The following is a 23,434-nucleotide window of genomic DNA, read 5'->3' on the forward strand; positions in this document are numbered from 1 at the left end:
AGAGGATCTTCCTGACCTAGGGATTGAACCAAGGCCTACTGCATTGCAGGTGGATTCTTTACTGTCTGAGTCACCAGGGAAGCCCTGAAAAATGAATAGATTTGGTTAATAATAATGTGCCAGTATTGCTTCATTAATTATAATGTAATGCTTACTGATAGGGGAAACTGGTTGGAGGGTATATTGGAACTCTGTACTTGTCTTCCCAATTCTGTAAATCTAAAACTATTCCAAAAACTAAAGTTTACTTTGAAAAAAAAGTTAGCCATGAAGTCCTGGGTTCAGAGCAAAGAATAATAAAGTTCTGGTTGTGTGATACCACCATGGGCAAATGATATGATAATAATATCCTTAAGTCTTACGTTTGACATAAGGTAGGTATCAAATTTTAATGTATAAGTTGGTACAAATTAGAAAAGAAATAAAATGTTATAAAGAAAATGGACTAATTTTATTCCTTTACTTATATTACTTTTCAGTTTATATAGTCAAAGTTTGGAAGTGAATCATTTTCACAGCTATCAGTTCTTTAAATAAGTTTTCCAAATTCTGGAGTATATAATTCAGGTCCAAATACAGTTTTCATTTTCATTTATCCATTTATGTAGCAAACATTAATGAACATATGTACCAGGCACAGTATTAAGTAGGTGCTGAGGATGTAAGAATGAATAATATGTTGTATAGATTAAAGTCTAAAGGAGGAGATAGGATTGAACAGTTTTAATACAGTATGTTAAGTGGATAGCAATATGCAGAGCAATTATGAGAACAGAGTTCCAAAACCTAAACAGTTCTATTTCTTAAAAAAAAAAAAAACATTATATTTACATATTATGTGTCAACCAAGAAGAAAAATGCAGTGTCCTGAGCCTTAATATCAAGGAAAGTTTTTATTTTAACACATCAACTAATACATATTTAGTACAATGTTTGTACAATAGTGATTTACTTAAAAATTAAGCTCTTGGAATTTAAAAGATGTTGGACCATAAAACTTATCTGTTCTGATTAAGCTTTTATGTTGAAAAAACTCCTTACTCTTTCTTTGCTTAAAGACCTTGTGAGACCTGGAGCAAAGGAACTGTTGGGCCACACTGTGCCCAGACTTCTGACCCACAGAAACTGATAAGAAGTGTGGGTATTGTTCTAAGTTGCCAAGTTTGTCATAATTGATTAAGGGGGTAATAGAAAATCAAGATGGAAGAAGACATTCCAGACACAAGACCACAGTACTTAAAGGGAACTGCCAGTCATTGAACTTAAGTGCAGATGTGTAGGCAATGGGGAGATTCAGAACCTGAAGCTGAACATGTAGGCAAGGGCTAGATCACAATGGTCCTCAAGTGCCATCTCAGGAATCTGGGCTCTGGGTGACAGGGGTCTGAACTCAGGAGACTGGTGTCTTAGTTCACTTTGATTTTCCTGAGAGAGAAAATTAATTCACTTATCTTCACTTGAGTCTCTGCCCAGATATCATCATCTTAATAAGACCACCTGACCTCCCTATTTAATATTGCAACTAGTGCTCTGTACTGCCCTTCTTACTCTACTCTTTTCTTTAACTTTCCTTGCACTTTTTGTCTTTCAACATATTGTATAATTTAAATTTATTATTTTTATCTCCTCCTAGAATATAAACTCCATGAGGACAAGGATTTTTTTTTTTTTTTTTTTTTTGCCTTTTTGTTCACTGTTTGTTCCAGTTATTTATTATTGCATCGCAAACCAGATAGAAAACTCTCTGCTTAAATGACGGTCATTTACTTTACTCACAGATCTGCAGTTTGGGCAGCCCATGGTGATGCCACCTTGCCTGTGCTCCATGCTGCATCAGCTGAGTGGCCTGACAGGGCCAGAGGACACACTTGCAGGTGGCTCACTTCCAGGACTGGCAGGCTCTGCTCACTGTTGGCTGGGCCCTCAGTTTCTCTCTTCCCACAGCATGTGACTGTGTTGTAAGGGCATGTGTCCCAAGAGAATATGGTGGAAATGCCTGGCATTTTTTATGGCTTAGCCTTAGAAGCCATAACCTCATTTCTCTGGTATGCTTATGTTTGAGGAAGTCTTAAGGTCCTTCCAGCTTTAAGAGCAGGGAACATGGACTCCACCTCCTGATGGAGTTTCAGAAGAACATGTGGATAGGAGATATTGTTGTGGCCATCTTTGGAAAATACAGTCTGTGTGCTGTGTATCCCCAAAGCTAGAACAGTGCCTTGGCTGGTAGAGCTCTATAAATGTTCGTTGAGTAAATGAGTAAGTGAGAGAAAGAGAGAGAGAGAAGGAGGAATTAGAAGGGAATTGTGTACAGTGTGTGGCAGGGAGACTAGAATTTTGGAAACTGTAAGTATTCTGAGCCTGGCTTGAGATTCAAAATTAACAAAGTGGCAGTGAAAATAGAAAGGAAAGGCTGATTGGGAGGGATAGTAAGGAAGCATAAATTATAAATTTTAATGACTGTTTGAATATGGAAGGAAAGGGGTGGGGTCCAGATGAGGGAAGGGGGAGAAATCTAGAATCTAAATCTAGAATGACTCCTAGTCAGTCAGCTATTCAAGCTATGTGCCGAGTACCAGAATAAAAGTAGTGAATGTGATACCTTTTTGATAGAATTATTCTTAGTGTTAAATTCATCCCTCTTCAGAGATGATTAGTAGATAGTAATATTTGAAAACTACATGGATTATGGCACTGTTAACAGCAGAAAACCTTTAGGGGAGAAGAGTTAAGCTTTGAAAATGAAGTTCAGCCTGCCGGTACTGAGATAGATGAGTGGAGAGTCTTGGTGAGAAGTAAGAATTGTGAATTGAAATGCAGGGCTAAGAGATCATCTTGAGGGTTTTCTTCTGTTTTTCTGGTGGAGAGAGGAAGGAAGAGATTGTTTTTCCTATAGAGAAGAGGAAAATTCTACTCCTCCCTCCCATTTTTATCCTTCTTGGTGGGTTTTGTTTCATGTTAATTTTGAAAACTTCAGAAAGTGATTGAAAGGACTTTTTTCCCCACCAAAGCTGATTTTCTTCTTTCGTAATATACTAGATAGTAGCTTTAGGAATCAGTCCCTTGTAGAAATGGGAAAGTCTAGTCATCATATAGGTCACATTCCCTCTGACCCCCAGCCCCACCCACCCCTAGTGTATGTGGACCATTGTATCTGTGCTCAACCTCAGTACCATTTTAAAACAGAGTTTAGTTAGTTCATTTTAAAGCCTGAGTGTTCTAGCTCACACTCAGCATATTAGCGGAGGCCTGGAAGGCCTTTGGCGAATGTGCACACCAATGCAGAGAGACTCAGAGGTGGTCACATCAGTGGAACATTCTAGCTACCAGCAGCTTCAGGTAATTGTTGGAATAATACTTCTTCTCTTTGATTCTTGTAGGAATATTCTCTTTCCCAGTGAATCCTGTTACCGATACTTATTTTGCCTGATTTTGCTGATGTTAGAACAATTTCATATACCATGGGGCAGTAGTGTTAGTAAAACAAATGTATCCTTCCTTGTCTTATAATTTATATATCTCCTTCAGAGAACATTATTGATTTCTTATGCAGGAATTTTTTTGTTTTTGAAAAGTGTAGGAGGAATAAACGGAGAAGGCAATGGCACCCCACTCCAGTACTCTTGGCTAGAAAATCCCATGGACGGAAGAGCCTGGTGGGCTGCAGTCCATGGGGTCGTGAAGAGTTGGACACGACTGAGCGACGTCACTTTCACTTTTCACTTTCATGCATTGGAGAAGGAAATGGCAACCCACTCCAGTGTTCTTGCCGGGAGAATCCCAGGGACGGGGGAGCCTGGTGGGCTGCTGTCTATGGGGTCACACAGAGTCAGACATGACTGAAGCGACCTAGGAGCAGCAGCAGCAGCAGCAGGAGGAATAAAGTGGTGTTCCTGTGAGAGTTAATTGCTACTCCTGTGTAAACTAAATGTGTCTGTATAGGTGAGTATAGTAATGAAAGAAAATGGAGGGAAAAGTCTGCTTTCGCTTTGTACAGATAGTGCTTCATTGAGTCACACAGTAGAAAACCTTCAGTTTGAATGTCTCAGAACTCTAGCTCTGTAGTATTACTTGTCAGCTATAAATATTTTAACAGTGGTTGGCTTTCTTTTGTTCCTAAAGGCAAAGGGTGGCTCTCTTGTAGGCTCTTTAGCAGAGAATAAGTTCTTTAGCAATAGGGGAAGATTCGTTTTATTTTGTATAGTAAAAAGCAGCATGAATAGTAACATTAAAATGCTTTTTTTGGATAAATGATTCTCACAGCAGATAGATATCTAATAACACTACATGCTAAAAATGTGTTGTTGCAGTAATAAAATAATCTGTATTTTATGTATGAGGATATTTTTGCTCGAAGAAATTGTGATTTGCCCTAGACTACTAGAACTAGAACCTTGTTTTCTTGGGTATAATTATTATTTGAAAATCACTTGTATATAAAAATAATAAAAATCATTTACTAAACACTAGTGAACACATAGGAGAAGGCAATGGCAACCCACTCCAATACTCTTGCCTGGAAAATCTCATGGATGGAGGAGCCTGGTGGGCTGCAGTCCATGGGGTCGTGAAGAGTCAGATACGACTGAGTGACTTCACTTTCCCTTTTCACTTTCTTTTTTTTATTTTATTTTTTTTAACTTTGCAATATTGTATTGGTTTTGCCATATATCAACATGATCCACCACAGGTATACACGTGTTCCCCATCCTGAACCCTCCTCCTCAAAGGAAATGGCCACCCACTCCAGTGTTCTTGCCTGGAGAATCCCAGGGACGGGGGAGCCTGGTGGACTGCAGTCCATGGGGTCGCTGAGAGTCAGACACGACTGAGGGACTTTACTTTCACTTTCACTTTCATACATTGGAGAAGGAAATGGCAACCCACTCCAGTGTTCTTGCCTGGAGAATCCCAGGGATGGGGGAGCCTGATGGGCTGCTGTCTTTGGGGTCGCACAGAAACGGACACGACTGAAGTGACTTAGCAGCAGCAGCAGCAGTGAACATATGACACTTATTTGATTATTAACCTAAAAATTATGGACCCTTTCCTCTTAGAGAGTTTCATGATATCAGTTATACTATTTCAATGGCTTTTTAAAGTTTTTTTTTCTTGGTTCATAATTTTATTGCAAAAGGAATATTATGACAAGCATGGGTTAGGATCAGAATGGTTTGTTATTTCATCTTTAGCAGAGGACCATAGAACCTGGTTTCATTATTAAGATTTTTTACAAGTAAATAATATACTGTTATATTCTTTGCTTGGTGGTAGGAGGCACAGTGCCTAATAAGAATTTATCTGGTCTTTGTCCCATGTTCTGGAGCAAAACTTCCAGAACCCTGAGGATTTCCTGGTAACAGGAGTGTTATCCTAATGAAGCAACTACTAATGGGCTCCTAGATAACTTCAGGTAGGGCTTGGTCACAGAACCAACCTAGCAGAGGGAAGGAGGTTGGAGATTGAGTTTCGGTAACATGGCTATGATTTAACAAGTCATGCCTATGTAATGGTGCCCTAATAAAAACTTTAGACACCAAAGTTTAGTGGCGCTTCCTGGTTGATTAACACATTGGTGGGAGTAGGAGTGTGACACACCCTGATTCCACAAGGAGAGAGCATGAAATTCTCTGATCTCAACCTGTGTATATCTTCATTTGTCTAGTCCTTCTGATTTCTATGCCTTAAAATAAAACTATAATCATAAGTGTAGTGCTTTCATGATTTCTGTGAATTGTTGCTGTTTAGTCGCTAAGTTGTATCTGACCCTTTGTGACCCCATGGACTGCAGCATGCCAGGCTCCTCTGTCCTTCACTGTCTTCTGGAGTTTGCTCAAATTCATGTCCTTTGAGTCAGTCATACTGTCTTAACTATCTGATCCTCTGCCACCCTCTTCGCCTTTTGCCTTTAACCTTTCCCAGCATCAGGCTTTTCCAGTGAGTTGACTCTTTGCATCAAGTGGCCAAAGTATTGGAACTTCAGCTTCAGCATAAGTCCTTCCAATGAATATTCAGGGTTGATTTTCTTTAGGATTGACTGGTTTGACCTCCTTGCTGTCTAAGGGACTCTTTAAGAGTCTTCTCTAGTATCACACTTTGAAAGCATCAGTTCTTTGATGCTCAGCCTTCTTTGTAGTCCAACTCTCACATTTCTACATGACTGCTGGATAAACCATAGCTTTGAGTATACAGACCTTTGTTGGCAAAGTGATGTCTCCACTTCTTAATATGCTGCCTAGATTTGTCATAGCTTTCCTTCCAAGGAGCAGGCATCTTTTAATTTCATGGTTGGAGTTACCATCTGCAGTGATTTTGGTTATTAATTGCCAAACCTGAGGGATTTGTGGGAACTTCAAGATATATATCCAGTCTGTGAGTAGTGCAGGTGGCCTGGGGAACTTCTGAAATCAGGGCAGTCTTATTGGGAACTGTGCCCTTGGAGAGTTAATACCTGCACTAATGCCAGGATTATTGGGATACCTCTGGTTGAGTTTGAAGCAAAATATCTGTATTGTGTACTGTTTTGATTCCCAGTGAATAAACTTCAGTATTACGAGTCTCTTAGAAATTAACAACTTACTGGATTGCTGTTGATGTACTTTATTAAGCTCTTAATCAAGATAAACTTTTAGGATTACCAGAATTCAGGTTTCTTTATCCATGAACATTCTTCAGTAGGGCCTATGAATTTTCAGAGACTCCTCTACCTTCTTTTGCTTGATTTTCTTTGTGACCAGCAGCCTATACCTGCAAGATTGCAAACTGGATTTAGAGTTTATAGATTTAGAATGACTAATAGGCCCATCATGAATTAATGCCTCTGGTCTTGATTAGTAGCTTAGTGATTGGTATATGAAAGATAAAGAGAATTCACAGAAAATGGGCTAATTCTATCCCGTATTTGAAGAACTATACTTATCATGTATTTGAACCCAGTAGCTTTTCACTTAAATGCATTGGAGAAGGAAATGGCAACCCACTCCAGTGTTCTTGCCTGGAGAATCCCAGGGACGGGGGAGCCTGGTGGGCTGCCGTCTGTGGGGTCGCACAGAGTTGAACACAACTGAAGCGACTTAGCAGCAGCAGCAGCAGGCAGTGTAGAACATCATCAAGGAAGTGAAGGTGGTATATAGTCAGGGATTGACATTAGAGTCAGAAGGTCAAGACTAATGCAAGTTAAAACTCAGGCTAATCCAGAAACATAAAAATAGCTAACTCCTGTAATAACAACCGTAGACTATCAGTGGCTCAAAACAATAGAAACTTACTTCTCATTCGTTGTTTAGTCTAATGTAGGCCAAGGTGGAGAGAGGCTCTATTTTGCAGAGACATTCAATGACCCAGGTTTCTTCCATGTGTGACCTTCCATCTTTACAGCCCCATTTCCATTTGCATTTAGCTGGTGAGTCACAGAAGAAAGACAGATTGTGTGCCTCAGGCTGGAAGTGATACACATCACTTCTGCTCACATTTCATTGGCAAGAGCTAGTCTTTTGGCCCCAACCCAGATGCAGGGATGTTGGGAAGGAGAGGAGAATAGGGATGTTGGTGAGCACCTGCTGTCTGTCATAAATTCAGGATCAGTGATAGCTCTTCCCTGGTGCTAAGATAATTGGCATGGCTTATCCAGTGAGAATGATTTGGGGTTGTTTCAAGAAGTGCCAGAGGGAGAAAAGATGCAATCCCTTATGGATTCAGTGTCCCGTATAAATATTACCAAACTCAGGTTTGGCTGCTCAATGCTTGAAAGCCAGTACAGGTGCTGGTAGGAATGGAAGTGTTGCTGCATTCAGGAGGCCAGCAACTTTGGACACAAGCAGGCTTGTGTCCAAAAACCAGCTCCAGGAATTTTTCTCTACCATGAAATTTTTTAAAGGGAGAATTACTCGGGAAGGGGTTCAGCATCTTTGTTGTCTTCCACAGGGTGCAGACTTTCTTTTGATTGATTGATGATGAGGTAACAGGACAGTGTTCCATGACTCTGGAGCTCAGCCTGGAGTTACCGTTCTCCATCTAGGTGGGGGCTTTAGTTCCTGCTGTTGCTGCTGCTGCAATCATGTCCGACTCTGCACAACCCCATAGACGTCAGCCCACCAGGCTCCCCCGCCCCTGGGATTCTCCAGGCAAGAACACTGGAGTGGGTTGCCATTTCTTTCTCCAATGCATGCAGAGGAACTCAAAGGTGTTTTGTTATGTATGTTCCTTGTGGAGGAACCAGACACAGTGTAGGCACAGTGGAAATGTTGCTTGAATGTGTTAACATTCTCCTGTCTTTAAGAAAACAAAATCTGAAACCCTTCCCTCAACCCCACATTCTCCTCCAGTATTATCACTTATCATCTTTCCAACAGAACTCCTCAAGGGTTAATTATACTCTCTGCCTGGACTTCCTCTCTTTTGCAGTCTTTCTTGGAACCATACCAGGTAGGTTTTCACCCCCACACCCTGCAGAAATCTCTTTGTTCAGGTCACAGTGACTTCCTTGTTGTTGACAACCTGCTTTAACTTGGTTTCCATGATGCTTCTGGTTTTCTCTTATTTTACTGACTGCTTTTTCTCTTTTACCTTTCTGCCAGTTCTTTTTCCTCTTCCCAGCCTCTTAATGTTGCTTGAGTCCCGGGGGGCTCTGACCTCAGCCTCTGTCTCCATCTGCAGTCATTTCCTAGGTGACGTTATCCAGCCCTGTGATGTTAAATACTGTCTTTTTTATGTAGACCCCTGAGTTTCTAAACTTTTCCCTTGAATTTAAATTCATATATCTAAATGCTTACTCAAAAATGTCTCTTGGATGTCTAGTAGGCTTCTCAGACTTACCATATCCAAAACTGAATTCTTCATTCCAGCTGCCTGACCACTATCCTCCCCCCAGCAAAACCTCCATCTTCTTTCTTTCAGTAAGTAGCTACACTGTTAATCCAGGTGCTTAGATCAAAATTCATGGTATCACAATATCCTTCTTGACTACTTCTTTCTCTCACATCTCATTCATCAGCAAATCATTATTTTATGCCTTCAGGATATGTTTAAAATCTTATCACTTCTCACCACCCTAGCACTTACTATCTCTCTAATCTGTACTGCCATCATATCTTACCTGGACTGTTGCAGAACGTCCTAACTGATCACTTTCCTTCTACTCTTGCCCACTATAAACTGTTCTCTCAGCTGGCAGGGTGATCTGTGGAAGATACTCCAATTATTTCCCACGATGTGTGCTAAGTTGCTTCAGTCGTATCCAACTCTGCGACCCTGTGGCTATATAGCCTACCAGATTCTCTGTCCATGGGATTCTTCAGGCAAGAATACTGGAGTGGGTTGCCATTTCCTTCTCCAGGGGCTTCCCGTGATACTTAATATAAAATCAGAAATCCTCACCATTGCTTACAGTCCTCACCTGTTTTATCTGGCTCCTGGGAACCTCTGACTTCATCTTCTACCACCTCACTAGATGCATCTATGTCCTGGTCTTACTGCAGCTCAGTGGGGACAAGCTCACTTGTACCGTTGGGATTGTCCACTTGCTATTTCCCTTGGCAGAAATACTCTTTCCTGAGATGACCTCGTACATAGAATTAAGAGCACAGACTCTGGGGTTAGACTGCGTAGGTTTGAATTTCCTTGTTATCTGACCTGAGCAAGTTATTTAACCTTTTTGTGCCCCAGTTTCTACATCAGTAAAATGAGAATGGTAATAGGATCTACTTCATATAGTAATTATGATGATAAAATGGGTTAATATATGTAGAGCACTTAAGCACCTGCCTGTAGTAAGCTCCGAGTGTTAATTGTGTGATGGTCACTACTTCATAAGGTCTCTACTTATACATTGCCTGTTCAGAGGTGTTTAGTTGGAGGATCATCAGAATGAATATTGAATATGCAGCCTCCTAGGGCACCTACTTTGAAGAGGACAGCTTACTGTGGTGTAGAGACAGCACATGTGTAGCAAATGTCTTTCTATGAATGTCACAGAAGTGCCCCCTTATTTTATTTATCACCCTGATGGTGCCCTCTCCCCCTCACCCACACCTGCTTCTCTTTCCCTGTGAAAGTGAAGTCAGTTGTGTCTGACTCTTCGCGACCCCATGGGCTGTAGCCTACCAGGCTCCTCTCTCCATGGGATTTTCCGGGCAAGAATACTGGAGTGGGTTGCCATTTCCTTCTCCAGGCGATCTTCCCGACCCAGGGACTGAACCCGGGTCTCCTGCATTTTAGGCAGACGCTTTACTGTCTGAGCCACCAGGGAAATCCCACTGCTGCCCTAGTGTTCCCCTTCCCAGCTCCCGCTTATGCCAATTCAGGTTGGGTCTTGGGAGGCAAACATTTGGAGACCTTTGGAGGTAGACATGGGAAGGAGGAGTTGTCACCACCACATCGTCCCTTTTTCTTTGCCTCAGCATGGGTTTCATCATAGGTAGCATCCAGTGTCTCCATTTACTTCTGTCACCTTTGTTATCATACTGAGGAAGATTTACTGATTGTGAGCATTCTGTCCACGTGTGTGTGTCTATGTTTTAACTTCCCTTTAGAGAGAAAAGGAATAAAATGAAAAAAAGACAGGGTGGAAGAGATTACCTGTTTCAGCTTCCCTTCTGTTTTCATTGTTCCCATCAACAAACTTTCTTTAAAACATCTAGACTTCAGTGACATCCTTCAGGGATAGGCACATAGGGAAGTATTGGGAGCCTTGGCCTTGTTTTGTGGAGAAATACCCTGCTCAGAAATAGGCTGTGGTGGAAATGGATAATGAAGAAGGGAATTCACTGGGGCCCTAGGAGTGAGAAGGTTCAGAGAGGAAATGAGTGAAGAAATACATAACGGGGACATTCAGCCTGAGAAATAGCTCCGAGATTCACAGATCTCTCTCTGCTTACAATGTCATGCACAGACTAGAGAAATCCTCACCAGTGGCTGGAGCAGGGGCAGTGTCCCTGCTCCCATTGCCAGTTGAAAGGAAACGTGGAGCTTCCAGAAGGTCAGACCTTGTGCTCCCAACCACAGGGGAAAGAGGTATATTATTGATATTCTGACGTCATCTACAAAGTGAAAGGAGGCTCAGACACTTTATAATATGCCATATTTCAGAAACTGTGAGAGTTTAAGAAGTGTTAGAGCTCAGTCCTTCTGGACCTGCCTGTATACATTTTTGTATGTTAAGTGAAATATTATTCACATTTCTTTTGTAGTTATACATTATCTTTTTTAATATATATGCTATAAAGTAGACTGCAATCCAAATTTGGTCTAATGGTGATTCTCATTATAGCTTTGCATGAAGCAGATGCACTTATTTCACTGGAAGTTCTCTCAATTATTTAGACCATAGTTAATTGGATTTTGGGATCTGGAGGTAGTGATAAAATAATTGAACCTCAAATCTATTAACATTATTTTTGCTTATGTACCATTTTCTGTATAACTGGTCAGAATAAAATGATCTAAAATAACTTTCGTATTTTTTTATTTTTGGCCAATGAAACCAGAAACAACGGCTATATGAAATAATTGGGACTGTTGGTAAATATAATGGCAGCGATACTCTGAACACAACCAAGAGTTTCTACCTTTATCAGGGCACATTTAGGCTTTAGATGAGAGCTGGGCAGAATTGTCAGACCATTGAATGGATTAGTTTCCCTGCTTTGTGTCTCATTTTTATAAGAAGGATATTCAGTATCAGTAGTAAAGTTTGTGCTCACTTTTCCAAACGGGCAGATTTTTTGCTGCTTGGAGTAGTCCAATATTATTCTACTCTGCTACTCCCCTCTCTAATTTGTAGTTGTTATTCTTTTGACCCAGAAAGAGGAAATGCCATAGTATATATTTAGTCACAGAGCTCTACTGTAAATTCCCCCCTTCACCCCAGGTGTGAATATTTTAATAGCTTGTGTCCTCATTGTAGTAAAACTTTTCCCCAAGAGTTGATATTTCTTAAAGTACCTAAGAGGATAGTTGACTAATGGAATCTTTACTGAGCAAACTTCAGCTTGTGTTTGCATAGTAATTTACAAAAGATAGAATAATTAAAATATTGGATGTAATATATGTTTTTGTCCTTACATTAAATCATTTTTTAATTAAAAAAATTTTTTTTAATTTAAACTTTACAATTTGTAAAAGTTTTAAAGACTTGTTTAAAAAAATTTTTAAACAGACTTGATTTTTAGAAACAGTTTTAGATTTACAGAAAAATTGAGAAGCTAATACAGAGTTCTCACACACAACCCCCCATCCATGCACATAGTTTTCCCTATCATTTACAACCTAGGGTGGTGCCATACATGCGTTGTAATTAATGAATCAATATTATTGTTAACTAAAATCTATACTTTATTCAAATTTCCTGGTGTTTACTCTATGTCCTTTCTCTGTTGGAGGAGCCCATCCAGTATACCACATTACACCTTTCTTCTCTCCTTAGGCTCCTCTCAGCTATGATAGTTTCTGAGACCTTACTTGTTTTTGATGACCTTGACAGTTTTGACAAGTATTCATCCAGGTGTATTGTAGGTTGCTCCTCTTGGAATTTGTCTGACTTTTTTCTACTGGTTAGACAGGGGTTGTAAGATCATATGGACTATGTTTAGCCTTGTAAAAATTGCCAAACTGTCTTTCCTAAGAGGTTATACCTTTTTGCATTACCGCCAGCAATTTATGAGCGTTCTGTCTCTTTGCATACTTATCAGATTTTGGTATAGTCAGTTTCTTGAACTTCAGCCAATCTGATAGGTTTACAGAAGTTGGGATGCAATTTCCATAGTTCGTCATTTAGTCTTACTATCATATTTTATTATATCTGGCATTAGCTTTCTGCTGATACTTCTTTTTAAATTAGCATTAAGAAAAGAACATGCACCTTTTCCCATATGAATAATTGTTACAGATGTTTAAATGGCATTTCACTTATTACATTAAAATGCAATTACTTATTCTCTTTGCTTTCTTATCACTAATAGCCTATAAGCTACATACTATTGGTGTTGTGTTCTGTTGATGTTAATGTCTCATGTTTAATTGCTTTTGTTTAATTTTTTTAATTCTTATTTTCCATTCTTCAAAGTCATTATTGCTTTTTTGTTTGTGTTTCTTTGTTCATAAAAGCTTTTTTGTTTCTATTACATTATGTAGTTTTGTACCAATGGCTAGAAGCAGATCGTCATGGCAAGAGCCAAGATGCTGCAAATACGACTTCAGGTAAAAATAAAAAGTTGAGGTGTTAGAAGTTATTATTTTAATTCACCCCAAGTCCATCATAATTGTTTCATTATTCAGTTTTGCTTAGGCAAAAAAATTTGTTATTTTGTATTTCTGTTCTCTTATTTGCATCTTAATTTTTGTAAAGATCTCATTTGCTTCAAGCCTTGAAGAAATTAATTCATTAGTCTTTAAGCTCTCTTGGCAGATATGTTCTATTTTCTTAGGAGGAAAGGTTTAATTGTAGTTTAAGTTTAGTAGGAGGTTATTTGGCAATATTACTTGAAATTAAGTCTACTTGTTGTGGGGGATATTAATAATTGCACAAATTTATAATCCTTGTTTATTTCAGGATAGTGTTTGAAAGGTGGATTTTAGGTTAATTAAAGCATCCTTATGTAATTTCCATTTCCTTGGAATCCAGATTCTTAGACTGGTTCATTTTTCCTGTTAACCTAACAGTAAATTCTAAGTTAGAGGTTTATGGGTTCAAAATGCAAAGGTTAGGTTCCCCCGTCTCACATCTCCAAAAGTCATCTCAAGGATTCTTTTATTTGACTGATATTAATAGGAATAGCTGCATTTACTCACTTCTAGATCCTTAACAGTGTTGTCAGAATTTTCAGTCAGCTTCTCTCCACATTTTCTTCAAAATAATATTTGCCAAGACAGCTGTATATATAGCAATGATCTCCCCGCCTCTTTTAGAGCAGTCTAATAAGAAGTGGTGGTGGTAGTGGTGGCAGTGGTGATGATGGTTCTGTTTTTCTTTTGTTAGATTTGTATTTCTGTTTCATGGGGTTTTGTTTTTGTGAAATTCTTTTTCTCTCAAGGTGGTTTTCTTTCTCTCTTCTGGTTGATTCATTGTTCCTCTAGGGTGTGGTGTTCCTTAGTTAACAGGACAATTATGTTGAAAATAGCAGTGTCATGACTTTTTCTGATTTATTTCCTGTCACATTAATAACTTGATATATGAATGAAGATAAAGTTACTATTTTAACCAAACTCAGGCAGAAATCCATTAAAAGGTAAGTGTTGCAAGGATTTATATCCTCATTATATGCTGTTTCTTCTGCCCCTGCAGTATTTCATATTTTATTTACATTTGTGAATGATAAAATAAGCATTTTTGGTATTTGAGGGCAGGTAAAGGAGAGGGTTTCTTGATGGCTGGGTATTATCTAAGGTGAGATTATCCTTTTGCTGTGTCACTGGCACAGTCAGCAGCATAAACCTTAGAACCAGGAGAGAATTCTAGTTTTGCTTTTTCTCTGACTTAAACTGAAGTGAAATATAACCTTTTTTTTTAATGAAGAAGTAAATAATCTAAAAATTCTTAGTGTTTACATAAGAATCTAGTACCAGCTAAAGATACCATTTACTCTTTGTGAAATCAACCGTGAACCCTGACTCATTTCTTCGGACATAGTGACTCTTGAACGGTTTCGTATTGTCCACTGACTTTTCCCATGTTCACATACCCTAGAAGCATGGTGCAGAAATTGATAAACATTCACTGGGGACACCTTTGACAGTTTCTCTTCTAGAAGTGAAAGCTCTTTACTGTGTCACTTAGAAGATGAAAATATGAGGTAGAAAGATAGAGAGATGGAGTGCTTGCCTAAATAACTAAGAGGAATCCAAAGGAAAAAGATTGTTAGCCAAAGGCCTAAATTAGAAGTAATAGGTTAGTTGTTGCAACAGATCTGTTTAAATTATGTGCCTATATTCAAAACACTCCTGTGTGTTTTATATTGCATTCTCCAACAAAATTTTAGAGTGTGACTTTTCCCTGCATCTGAGATCTGTTAAGTTTCTCACTGAAAGGTGTTTTAGGATACATCTTTTAGATTTTTACCAGAGATGGAAACTGAATCTAACTAGGTGTCCACATGTGACTCATGAATTGTTTTATGATATTTTTGTTTGTACAATTACTGGTAAGTAGCATTTATCTTTGAATATATCAGCTTGTGTTTTGTAATTAGAACTTAAAAAGTAGAAAAAAACACAAGAGACAGATGGTATTGCTCCCAAGGTCTTTCTAATTCCTTAATCTCAACTTTTTGACACTGAGAATTTAAGATCTGTCCATATTAAAATATTTTATGAAACTAAGGCATTTGGAGGCAGCAGGTCTCACGGAAGTTAATTTGGTTAAGACTTTAAAGAACTGAGCTGACAGCTTTACTGAATTTTGTTATATGTAATGATCAAAGCATAGCCTTTTACCTTTTCAGGATTTTAACAGGTGATTAATTTGGCTTAGAATAGCTTCTTTTTAGAGGTTAGTGTTCTTTAATGTGTCCTGTTTACTAAACCAGACAACTCAGTAATGATGTTTCTGATTCTATTAATTCTTGTAGAAGCGTGGAGATGCAGTCACGTTTATCAGAGGATTTTGTGAAAACTCAAGCAAACTTGCCTCCTTTGGGCACTGCACCATTAAGTTTATATATGTAAAAAATTTCAGAATCTTAGTTACAGTTAGTTTATTTTGAAATGTTTCTTTAGTGAGTTAAATGTTTCCAAATAGGATTTTTTTTTTTTTTTTGGTCATCATGTGTTGAAATGAGGACAGTAATTAGGTCACAGCAAGGATTATTTTAGCGTATCTTGATTTTTAGTATTAGTTGTCTAGCCAGGATTTTAAAATTTGTATTATGAAGTTTTAAATGCACGTCTCTTATTAAAAGTTCCTTTTTAGTTGTCCATGGAAAAATTTACAAGCCAGACTATTAGAGGTAGAAAGTGAATCAGATTTCAACACTATCACTCAATGTATTTACAAAATAAAAATAAAATTATGACATGCTTTTGAAAAAATTCTGCATATTAACTAATTATTAATTATCTGTTGTAGGTGAAAATTTTGACCAGAGTCCTTTGAGAAGAACATTCAAATCCAAAGTTCTGGCCCACTATCCTCAGAATATAGAATGGAACCCTTTCGATCAAGATGCAGTAAACATGGTATGTGGTTTTTTTCTCCTCTTCAAGGCCTTCTTTTTATTTTATTAATATGACAGTTGTGACTATATTTTGAATTTGTACATTATTTCATTTCATTTAAGCCTTTAAATAAAAAAATTTTTTAAATAGTATTATCCTTACTTTACAGCTGTGGAAAATGAAGCTCAGAGAAGCTAAGTAACTTGCCTAAGATCCCCATAGCTAATTAGTACATACAACAGCCCCTAAGCAGCCTGTTTTCTTTTCCTGCCATTAAGCTGTGTGGTGAATTTGCATTAATTAATACATAGATTCTTTGACAACAGTGATAATAGTTTGTTTCCTGGAGAGGAGCCTGATGGAAGGTACATGATTACAGTTTTCATATTTCAAGGAATGTTATATGATGGGTCTGTAATTTATTATGTTCACAAAGTAAGGTAGGAAAGGAACTTAAGTGCCTCATTTAGATGTTAGTAGGAATTTGTTTATAAGGAATTTAAAATAATGTAATGAGTTACCAGTGGTGATTGTAAGTCCCATTAGAGGTTCTTAAAAATACAGTCGGTCATAATTGTCCCATTAGAGGTTCTTAAAAGTAGTCAGTCATAATTTTCAGGTCAGTTAGGAACAGTTCTTCTTAGAAATCTGGAAAATATTTTGTACCTCCATGAACTCTGCAGTTATAAAAATCAGGGGGTCCCAAAGTGAGCAAATCAGAGATCAGGCACCATAGGGACAAAAATGATTAAAGGTAGACTAAGACACATAGATGTGGTTCTTTATGAGTATTTTAAAGGTGGAACCAAAGGATCCCATTATGATGTGATACTCTAAGGGAAGAAAATATTTAGTAGATACCTGTTAGGTCCCTTATATGTGTTACTTTCACATACTTGCTTACACATACCAAGTGAGGATTATTATTCATATTTTACAGAGATTAAGTTAGTTGCCCAAAGTTGTACAGGGAGTCTCAGAGATTAAATCCAGATTATTTTTACTGTCTAGTTCACTTTTTTCCCACCTGCATGCTACTTCCCCCAAAGAAAAACTATATGTTTTTAATAACTTGGTTTTCACCTGCTCTCAGGGATATGATATTTCTATATCACAGTAAACCCATTCCAGTCTGATGTTACTCCAAGAAGGGAATTTCATGGTACCTTTTCTAAGGACAGATGACTAAGGCATATGGTACTTCGACTTTGATTCTTTACAGAGCATGGTATAGTTACTTCTCTAAACTGTTGCCCTATACTAGAGTAACAGGAGATGTCACTTTGCTAGAAGTTAATACTGTAGGGCCTAGCCTCATCTTTGGTGAAGACAGTGCTGTAGGTATTAAGCAGAATACAACTGTTAGTCATATTTATGAGACTTGGAGAAGTGCAGACAAGCTTCTTACTAAAATAGTCAGCAAAAAGCAGTGACAGAAAAGAAATTATCAGCTGCTTATGTCAGAAAATTAATGGAAAGATATTAATGATATAAAAGAGTACCTAATGAAACATTGGAAGAATGGATAAGAATGTAAATGGATTATAACACTAATTTTCTTAAATTAGTGATATGTTTCAAAGTATTTATAAATTATTATGTGAGAAGTCAGAATGGTGTCCAAAACTAGATTCTTATTATCATATGAATCCATAGTCATTTGAAGAAAATGCCGCACTTGATGTATTTTATTACTTTTAATCATTTGGATGTCTTAATAGTAAGATATCTGTGTTAACCTTTGCCTCTGTCTAGCATTTATCTTTTGGAGAAGGAAATGGCAACCCACTCCAGTACTCTTGCCTGGAAAATCCCATGGATGGAGGAGCCTGGTAGGCTACAGTCCATGGGGTCACAAAGACTTGGACACGACTGACCGACTTCACTTTCACTTTTCACTTTCATGCATTGGAGAAGGAAATGGCAACCCACTCCAGTGTTCTTGCCTGGAGAATTCCAAGGGCTGGGGAGCCTGGTGGGCTGCCGTCTGTGGGGTCGCACAGAGTCGGATACAACTAAAGTAACTTAGCAGCAGCAGCAGCATTTATCTCTAAAGCAATTGTCTGCTTCCTTGACTGTCTTTAATATTTTCTTTACCTGTTGTCTCTGAGTTATTTTATGTAAACAGGAAACATTTCCCTCTGAAGAACAGACTTGTAGGCTTGTGTTTTGATGCTTAAACACAATACAGCATTTTGTTTTTTGCTGCAGATCTAAAAGGATTTACTAGTACTCCTTGAAAATCTCTGTAAAGCATTCCATTAAACTAGTATGCATTTGGGTCATAGATTTACTGCCCTTAATTTCCTCTTTGATTTATTAGTAAGTGCATTTGTATGAATCTATAATTTATTCCCACCTAAAGATAGAAAGCTTTGTTGTTAGCTTTAGCAAAATTCCACTCCAGTAAGTTACTGCCTTCTATAGTATCACTCATTCTGCTAAACAAAGTGGAGCTTTAAATAAGGATCATTCAGTTCAGTTCAGTCTCTCAGTCGTGTCCGACTCTTTGCAACCCCATGAACTGCATCATGCCAGGCCTCCATGTCCATCACCAACTCCCGGAGTCCACCCAAACCCATGTCCATTGAGTCAGTGATGCCATCGAACCATCTCATCCTCTGTTGTCCCCTTCTCCTCCTGCCCTCAATCTTTCCCAGCATCAGGGTCTTTTCAAATGAGTCAGCTCTTCGCATCAGGTGCCCAAAGTATTGGAGTTTCAGCTTCAACATCAGTCCTTCCAATGAACACCCAGGACTGATCTCCTTTAGGATGGACTGTTTGGATCTCCTTGCAGTCCAAGGGACTCTCAAGAGTCTTCTCTAACACTACAGTTCAAAAGCATCAATTCTTACTGAGCTCAGCTTTCTTCACAGTCCAACTCTCACATCCATACATGACCACTGAAAAAACCATAGCCTTGACTAGATGGACCTTTGTTGACAAAGTAATGTCTCTGCTTTTTAATATGCTGTCTAGGTTGGTCATAACTTTCCTTCCAAGGAGTAATTGTCTTTTAATTTCATGGCTGCAGTCACCATCGGCAGTGATTTTGGAGCCCAGAAAAATAAAGTCAGCCACTGTTTCTACCGTTTCCGCATCTATTTGCCATGAGGTGATGGGACCAGATGCCACGATCTTAGTTTTCTTAATGTTGAGCTTTAAGCCAACTTTTTCACTCTCCTCTTTCACTTTCATTAAGAAGCTCTTCAGTTCTTCTTCACTTTCTGCCATGAGGGTGGTATCATCTGCATATCTAAGGTTATTGATATTTCTCCCAGCAATCTTGATTCCAGCTTGTGTTTCCTCCAACCCAGCGTTTCTCATGATGTACTCTGCATTTAAGTTAAATAAGCAGGGTAACAGTATACATCCTTGACGTACTCCTTTCCCAATTTGGAACCAGTCTGTTGTTCCATGTCCAGTTCTAGCTGTTGCTTCCTGACCTACATATAGGTTTCTCAGGAGACAGGTCAAGTGGTCTGGTATTCCCATCTCTTTCAGAATTTTCCACAGTTTATTGTGATCCACACAGTCAAAGGCTTTGGCATAGTCAATAAAGCAGAAATAGATGTTTTTCTGGAACTCTCTTTTTCCATGATCCAGTGGATGTTGGCAATCTGATCTCTGGTTCCTCTGCCTTTTCTAAAACAAGCTTGAACATCTGGAAGTTCACGGTTCGTGTATTGCCTGGCTTGGAGAATTTTAAACATCACTTTACTAGCGTGTGACACTAATTTCATACAAATTAAGTCCCCCAAAGCAATGAAACTTGTTAAACAACAACAAAAAATCCCGTATATGAGTGCAATGCATATGTAACAGCAAATAAGTATGTGACATTTGAAATTTTCTGAATTAATTGCTTTTGAAACAGGTGAAAAAAAAAAAAAAGAAAACTATATAATTTGAACTTTTAACTATCATGCTTAATTTCTCAAAGGAAGGCAGTTAGTCTTGGAACTTCTATTATTTGTTGTAGTAAATCTCCTGTTCATTTAAAACTTTTCCTCAATTCTTCCTTTTCTTTGGGTTTGGATGTCCTATAGTCCAGGTAGGGATATATATTCATAGATCTGTATTCTAATCTTGTACCTTCTACTATATTGCTTAGAGCAATTGCTTATAAACTTAATGTTATTAAACTTTTTAATGTCACACCACTATCAATAAAATATTTTTGAGTGTGCAAAAAAAAAAATTGCTTTTATATCTCTTTTGGTTGTGGATTCACAGATTTTTGTGGGAAAAAAATGGAAGTATCATAAAGCAGAGAGAAAAAAAAAATCATATACCCACCACCAAGAAGTAACAGATGTCAACATTTGACAAATTTGCTTCAGAGCCATACCTTACCTCTTAAATGAAACAAAGCAATGCAAATGGAGCTGAAGTCCCCCCCCCCCCATTTCAGATCTCCTAATGAAAACTGTGTATTAGCGTCTGTGACTGTCTATGTAATGTTCTAGTAGACAGAGCTTATACTTAAGAATGTGGTGAACCTAGGAATGGTTAGGAAGAAAATGTGGTCAGTAGCTTTTTAAGCATGTTCTGTGAAATATTAAGATTCCATTTTGTGTATATGTCCTAAATAAAACATCTGATATATAAATTTTCAGATAATTGAAGACTAATAACTATTATATAGCTGTTTATAAAGCTCAGTTTACTGTTTACTTTGATCCCAAAGAAGAGTGGAGTGGAATGAAGAGTAAAGAGTAAAGGAAACATTGTAACTGACCCCCTGCTGCCTGTCTTTTTCATTCTCCACACTACAGCTTCTGTTTCTGCTTTCCTTCCTCTCTGAAAGGAAGACATTTTCCTGTCTCTCTTCCACTTCTTCCTCTAGTGAATTCTTCATATTGACATTTCAGATTTCATTTTAAACATGATTTCCTCAAAGAAGCCATCCCTGACCACCACCTTCACCACCCTTCCAACATTTAGCCAGGTCCCCTTAAGTTCTCTTGGCACCATGTACCTTTTTGTAGCACCATTACAGTTACAATTAATTAATTATATAGCTGGTTGTCCTACTCCTTGTCTCCTGCTATAAAGTAAGAGCCATTAGGACAGGAACACACTCTTACTGATTGTGATAGATGGCTCAGAGTTAAAGAATTCGCCGGCTTAGCAGGAAATGTAGGTTTGATCCCTGGATCGGGAAGATCCCTTGGAGAAGGAAATGCAGTCCCCTCCAGCATTCTTGCCTGGAAAATCCAACAGGCAGAGGAGCCTGGCGGTCTACATTCCATGGGGTTGCAAAGAGTCAGATACCACTTAGCGACTAAACCACCATATCCTTAGCTTTGCACATAGTTGAGGTTCAGACCATTAAATAAATGAAGGAGTATATGCTTGCTTACAGAACTTCGCTTCCCCATCTTTGATCAGGTATCACCTCTACTGCAAAACTATCTCTTAAGCAGGAATAGTTAGGTGCTCTGTCTTCTCTGTTCCTGAAACATGTTGAACACTCTCTGTAGCAATAGGGATCACATTATTTTGTAACTGTTGGTTTATATGTCTCTGTTTCCCTATTAGAGTGTAAGCTCCCAGAGGTAAAAAATTATTTTCATATTTGTCTTCTGAGTTATCAAGATCTAATGCAATATATGACATAAAGTAAATGTTTATTAAATGAAGAAGGGAAAGAGAAGGAAAGAAGGAAGGAACAGAAAACTAACCGACTCATTAAGAGTTTTCTCAATAGCTTTTATTTGTAACATAAGAGAAAAGGAATGGGATTGATAGAGCCATAGAAAATGGGGGGAAAATTGTTGCAGTTCTAGCCACACTGACTAAAAGAATACAGAGAGATAATAAGGATATTTGGTCACTCAAACCAAGAAAGGTACACAGACAGCATTGTGAGCCTACTGTGACTCGAGTAATCTAGCCAATGACAATCTGATTAGCAGTGACAGCTCTTAAGTTTTTTAGTTGTCGTGAGAGTGGGGTGGGGAGAGGATATTGTTAGTAAACATCAGTATTAGAGGATAAAAGATATTGATTGTCATGGTGAGCAAATCTTGATTTATAGTTTAGAATTATGAAAAATAAGTCATATGATTCTCACTTTTAAAAATGAAGAACAATAGCATTTTCCAACTATGGTTCCCAGATTAGAAATATAATTCTTATTTTTTTTTTTTTTTATTTGTAGGAGAGTTTAAGAATTCCTACATCTGCTATCTGTAGCATAGAAAGTCATTCTTCCCTTTGGGCATAACTTTTGGCAAGCTTTTCCTGTAAATGTCTGAATGCATGCTAAAGAAAGCTACAGACCCTTAAGGGAATATTTGGCAGCTCTTCAAAAACAGTTTGAACTTGAATTTAATGGTTTATGATGTCAGGAAAGCCTGTCAATTAAATTAAGTCTTTATGTTGACTTTGGAGGTCACTGTGTATTGCCTACTTGATATAAGAGAACTATGGACTGAATGAAGAGATGAACTAAATCTGATCCTGTTCCCTGAACTGTTGTTTTTGATTGTTTTCTTGTTCGTTGATTTATTCATTCATTTAAAAGACACTTATGTATGCCACGCACTATGCTGTGCACATTTGAGCTTAGCCTGAGGCAAGACTGATTCACATCATCCTTCCTATAACCTTTATTGACTCTAGTAAATGTGTCAGATGAATTTTCATTCATAATCAGTAGAGGATCTCATTGACTTGTTATAATGAAAGCAACCTTAATCTAAAGGCCTAATTATGAAAATATCCTGCCATGGCCTTTTTTCCCCCAAGATTAGGAATAAGCAAAATTTCCCCCCAACAAATCCAGATATTCATGTGTTTTATCTAAATCTGTATCTTATTCTGCCCAAATATACACATTAATTTAATTTTTGTCAACATACATATATAATAATGATTAAAGCTACTGTCAGATCAGATCAGTCACTCAGTCGTGTCCGACTCTTTGCAACCCCATGAATCGCAGCATGCCAGGCCTCCCTGTCCATCACCAACTCCCGGAGTTCACCCAGACTCACGTCCATTGAGTCAGTGATGCCATCCGCCATCTCATCCTCTGTCGTCCCCTTCTCCTCCTGCCCCCAATCCCTCCCAGCATCAGAGTCTTTTCCAGTGAGTCAACTCTTTGCATGAGGTGGCCAAAGTACTGCAGTTTCAGCTTTAGCATCATTCCTTCCAAAGAAATCCCAGGGCTGATCTCCTTCAGAATGGACTGGTTGGATCTCCTTGCAGTCCAAGGGACTCTCAAGCGTCTTCTCCAACACCACAGTTCAAAAGCATCAATTCTTTGGCACTCAGCCTTCTT

General features: G+C 38.3%; 1 protein-coding gene across 9 annotated transcripts in view; it reads left to right on the forward strand.

Moving 5' to 3' along the window:
* The window catches only part of DENND5B (DENN domain containing 5B), a 224,053-nt gene that overhangs the window by 87,271 nt on the left and 113,348 nt on the right, over positions 1-23,434 (forward strand). For 5 of the 9 annotated variants that reach the window (XM_086401459.1, XM_086401464.1, XM_086401462.1 and 2 more), the window contains exon 2: positions 16,055-16,164. In XM_086401459.1, the coding sequence (XP_086257585.1) occupies positions 16,055-16,164 (110 nt within the window). Of the gene's footprint in view, positions 1-13,125; positions 13,192-16,054; positions 16,165-23,434 lie in introns of all 9 variants that reach the window. The other 4 variants (XM_086401458.1, XM_086401461.1, XM_086401460.1 and 1 more) reach the window with 1 other exon arrangement.

The sequence above is a fragment of the Bos grunniens genome, chromosome 5 (assembly GCF_055505025.1).
Source record: "Bos grunniens cultivar Pamir isolate PY7600 chromosome 5, Bosgru_T2T1.0, whole genome shotgun sequence".
NCBI lineage: Eukaryota > Metazoa > Chordata > Mammalia > Artiodactyla > Bovidae > Bos > Bos grunniens.